The sequence below is a fragment of the Penaeus vannamei genome, chromosome 28 (assembly GCF_042767895.1).
Source record: "Penaeus vannamei isolate JL-2024 chromosome 28, ASM4276789v1, whole genome shotgun sequence".
NCBI lineage: Eukaryota > Metazoa > Arthropoda > Malacostraca > Decapoda > Penaeidae > Penaeus > Penaeus vannamei.
In genome coordinates this window covers 32,453,027-32,458,026 of record NC_091576.1, presented here as the reverse complement: position 1 = coordinate 32,458,026, position 5,000 = coordinate 32,453,027, and the positions used below count along the sequence as shown (strand labels likewise).

Sequence of the window (5,000 nt, the reverse complement as noted above, 5' to 3'; positions counted from 1 at the left end):
TAGGATGTAAACTGTAAAGAAGATAGGATGTAAACTTGAAGAAAGTTTCATTGTTTTTTTTATGTTATTCAAACTACATTCACTCACACTATGGAATTCCACTAGATTCTTTTCGGGGTGTAGTTGAACTCAGAAACCTAATCCTAATTTTTGAAATAAAAATCCTGGTCCATCTCTCCAATATGATGTATGCCTTTCATTTCGGTTTTATGTTCCTTACCTAATCTTCTAACTACCGACTAACTACTAACTACTCTGGCATATTATTCAATGAAGGTATTATCCTCACCAAATATATCAGATTTTGACCAACAGGGACAAGGTTCTGGCCCGGGTATCTCAATTCCTACGCTCCTGATCTGAATATCCTTTTGGTAGAAGTAGGATCTGCTCTTTGCCTCTTACTTCCTACTTCCTGCCTCTGCCATGACTGACGCCCTCTCTACAGTGCCAGCAATCTTACCTTACCAGCTCATAAAGGACTATGTCATTATGGATTCTCCTCCCCACTTCCTTCATCCAAATTGCACCCTTGCGAGCAAAAAAAAAAAAAAAAAAAAAAAAAAAAAAAAAAAAAAAAACGATGTTGATAACAAACAGCTCAAACACACCATCCAGTCTACAAAATCTTCAAAAGCAAGATGTCGTCGTCCAGAAATGTTATCCAGGACCAGCAGGACAAGTGGACCGCGTTCGGAACCTCCAAGACCCTTTCTGCCCAGAATGCAACCGGCTCGAATGTAAACATTTACTTTTTTATCATACCGGTGTCTTTATTTTACACGCTGCATAGGTTTTGTAACTCCTTTGATGTATATTTAACTTACCTGCAATTGACAAACACAAAAATATCCTTTGATAACACCAATAAAGGGTCATAAAATTACCCACCAATATTTTGTGGTTACCTGCAACTGTCAATGTTTACATACAAAATCTATTGTGACGTCATCTCGTCCTGCTCGCCCACCTTCGCAGGAGGGCGAGTTGGACGAGCTAGACTCCTTGCCAGGGACGAGATAGTGGAGGTTCCGAACGGTCAAAACATCTCGTCCAACTGGTCTGGACGAGATAGACGAGCAGTTCCGAACGCACCATTACCTTACCAGTTCTTAGAGGAATATGTCATTATGGATTTTCCTCCCCACTTCCTTCATCCAAATTGCACCCTTACAGTAAAATAAACGATGTAGATAAACAGCTCAAACACACCATCCAGTCTACACAACCTTCAAAAGCAATTGTATGCTTTATAAGCTTGGACCTAAGAGATCATTCTCTATTGTTTCCCCTCATTTCTCTGCCTGTAATTGTTCTCTAATTAGATAGTAATTTTTTATGCACAAGTTCATATTTTGGATGATTTTATCCGAAAATGTGCTAATGCAACTTCTCACATTACACTATATAATATAATATAATATAATATATATATATATATATATATATATATATATATATATATATATATATATATATATATCTTCCCTTTTCTTTTAGACTTGGCAGATACCTGCACATCAAATTAGTGACATTAATAAAATTTCCATCCTTATGCTCATTTCCTGTTATCTATTCCAAATTTCACTTCCATACACGTTTTTTCTTTCATTCTAGAAATTATCTCACCACTCCAGTTTTTAGGCTATTGTTATTGATCATTATCACTAGGGAGGGGTGTTTCTGAGAGTGTAGCGGGAAGGACCAAAATAAAATTTTCAGACCTTTTTTGGTAAATGTTTATGATAGGAGCGCACCCGTCAGAGAAGTCCCCGACTCCCGTCAACAAGGTTGGGGGATCCCGTGGGGAATCGGGGGTTGGGGGGGTGATTTCGTTTTTACAAATGCATTTTAAAAAGCAAAAGAATGTGGGAAATTGAAAATCCGAGCCAAGGATAGTATTTCAGATGACAAAGAAAGTGAAAAATGTAGGAATCCGAGAGAAGATTCGACCACGGATGATTCGACACGGTATTGCGCGAGCGAACGATCGAGTGAACCGCATCTTAACACGAATGACTCCCGATTGCCGTATTTCCCTACCGGATCCCCTCCCGATTATCTCGCTTCCCTACCGGTGCCTCTATATCGCCACTGACTACACTTGGAATACAAAATGAGTTTACCTTAAAGTTGAGGGGACGGTGGTTGGGAAGTGACGAACCGCAGACGAAATTCTACAACTGGAACACGGTTATTGTATTTCACTGAGTTTCGTGTTATCCCCGATATTGTAACGATTTCACTGAGATCGATTTCACCGCAAAGTTGGAAAAAAATCGGAAACGCAAGTAGCACTGTAAACAACCTTCACCTTTGGAACAAACAACGAGAACTGTAACAACAGAACTGTCAAATTTGCCGGCAGAGGTCAGCGATGTGCAAGTATGGATATACCGTGTATTTCTAATGAAACTATGGTGCGTATAAGGTAAAATCGATCACATCGCGTATTTAAGGAATGGACATTTGATAAATTCGTTTTTCGTTGAGATTTCATAGAAATTAGAATACAGAAATACATTTTACTACAGTGCATTTATCAGAAATTTGTCGTGACGTCACGAGCTACATGCGCCAAACCAGTTCATGTTGGGTTCCCGCGAAGGGGTTGGGCTTAGTCGCTGGAGGCTCGTGGGGACTTAGTCTTCATTCAACTAGAACAGGATCGCTTATGCAAATCAATTTTGACGGCAATGCATGTAGCTTTTCATCGCCTACATCGCTATGATCTTCAATTTTCTCCTAGTCGGTGCGGTTCTATCGTAAACCTTAACCGAAAAATCCCCCAACAAAAGTTAAGACATACAACAATGATTAAAATTGCCCTCAAAACTGATTTACAATTCATGCTATATCTATAGTGAAGAAAATAAAGGAATTACACCTTCAAATGAACAACTTTTTCCAAAAATTTATTTCTAAATTCTACAATAAAATTGGCACTTTTGAAATAACATCACAATTCACTGTCTGTTGGCAGTTTTATCATCATAAAATAAGAGAAGACAATTGTAGTCACATCATGAGTTCTAATCTCGTAATATCTTTGGTTGACTCTGTAGGCTGAGTGAGCTCTTTGTGAACTCATGGCATAAATTGACACACACTGAATATTCCTCTTTAATAAAAGAAAAAGAAGAAGAAAAAAAAAAAAAAGATTAAAATTATGTCAAGTTAATGTCATCATTTTTTTGGACTTTTAACATAAGTATACCAACTGTATTAATCTTTATTACTGTAAAGTAAGTCTTGACTTTTTTCTTTACAAAAGCACACCAAATGGTAATAATACACATTATTCCACACGGCTAGACTATAATTTACATCCTACACTTCCACACGCAAAATTTTATCACTTGAAATAACATAGCAAATTGTGTGGGTTTTAAATTTTAAGTACCTTAAAATCTAATTCTTATGCTAATGAACACTGTCATAAAAAATATTGACTCATTTTTTGTTAATTTCCAACCTGTTTTTACAAATTCACTACAAAATGGCAGTCAGTAGCAAAGGTTCAAGTATTTTTTTTAGGTATATGCATCATAGCTCCCCAAAATCTATGCACAAAACACATGGACTGATAAAAAAAATGAAAAAAAATTCTTTCAAAGCAAAATGTCATGTAAGACTAGTCACTAACTTGGTACTCTTTGTCCAACCAACCTGACTCAACTCAAAAGCTGCTCTGTGGTTAGGTGTGTTACTAGATGTTACAGGGCACTCCATTCAAGCCAAAATGGCAAAGCTGGAGTCTATTGAACGTAATTTACAAAGGGTTATTGACTTTAAGGTTCCAATTTGGTCTGACTGTAGCAGCCATCTGGAAGGGAGATCTTAATCTCAAAGATATTTTGAACTTCAATTCTTAGTCGCCTAATTTCCTCTTCATAGAGTGAAATCTGGCGTTCCTGCCAGCTGCGGGATTCAGATAATTCGGTGACTGTGGACTCAATTCCACTTTGATGGTACATTTGCCATGCCTCTTCCAGACGCAATTCTAGAGACTCCAACTGTTCTGGGTCTAAGTCTGGAGATCGTTCCAAGATATCCAAAATTTCCTGTACAAACTCATATGCTTCACGGACTCTAGAACTGGCTTCATCTGCCCTGTCCTTTGCCTGGTTAGCTTTCTCTTGAGCTTCCATAACCTGCTGTTCATCTTGCAAAGCCTGAGCCTCAAAGGTGCTCACACGAGCATCTGTTTCTGCAACTCTCCCAGCCAACTCATCTGCCATGTCGTTCAGTGTGCTGGCTTCATTCTTAGTAGCATCTGCCTTGGTGCGGACATCTCCTGCCTGATTGCTTGCATCTTCTGCTGTGCTCTGGGCATCCTTGGCAATGTCCCGAGCATCCTTAGCATCAGACTCTGCCCCCATAAGTGCTTCCTCAGCCTCCTTAGTTTGTGTCTCAGCTTCAACAATAAGGGCTTCAATCTCTCCCACAGTTTCTAGAGTAGCTTCTGCTTTCAGACGGCTCTCCTGAACTTGCTTGTCAAATCCTGAAATATGACAGAAGTTTTTGAACTTCAGAAATCTTTAACTTGTAAATCCTTTTAAGGCATTCACCACAGATAAATGGTATGTTAAATTCTACAACTCAAAATATGTAAAAACTATACATTTATATTTCACCCTCTATAGTACATACCTTCCAGGATAGCAAGAGTTTCAAGAGCTTCAGATAAGGTCTGCTCTGCTTTTGCTCTTGCTTCTTTAGCTTTTCCCTCTGCAGTGAAAGTGTCGGCTAAGAGCTCTGTGGTTATTTGCTGCTCGATCCAACCACGCTCTACCAGATCTGACGTTACCTCAAGCTGTACTTCAATGTCAGTTATAAGGGCACTTCTCTCATCAATCAATCCCTCGGTATCCTGCTTAATTCTCTCTGCCTCGTTGATGATGGCCACAGCTAGAAAGATAAACAACATAGTCAAATTTTGAATAATCACTAATCTGTGCTATGCCATATCACTGAAAAGAATGGAACAAAATAATCTG

General features: G+C 38.6%; 1 protein-coding gene across 5 annotated transcripts in view; it reads right to left on the bottom strand.

Moving 5' to 3' along the window:
- Positions 1-2,902: 2,902 nt before the first annotated feature.
- The window catches only part of LanB2 (laminin subunit gamma-1), a 102,595-nt gene continuing 100,497 nt past the window's right edge, over positions 2,903-5,000 (bottom strand). For all 5 annotated transcript variants that reach the window (XM_070142022.1, XM_070142023.1, XM_070142024.1 and 2 more), the window contains 2 exons: positions 4,654-4,911; positions 2,903-4,504 (listed from right to left, as the gene is read on the bottom strand). In XM_070142022.1, coding sequence (XP_069998123.1) covers positions 3,792-4,504; positions 4,654-4,911 — 971 coding nt within the window. In that variant the 3' untranslated portion in view covers positions 2,903-3,791. The remainder of the gene's footprint in view (positions 4,505-4,653; positions 4,912-5,000) is intronic.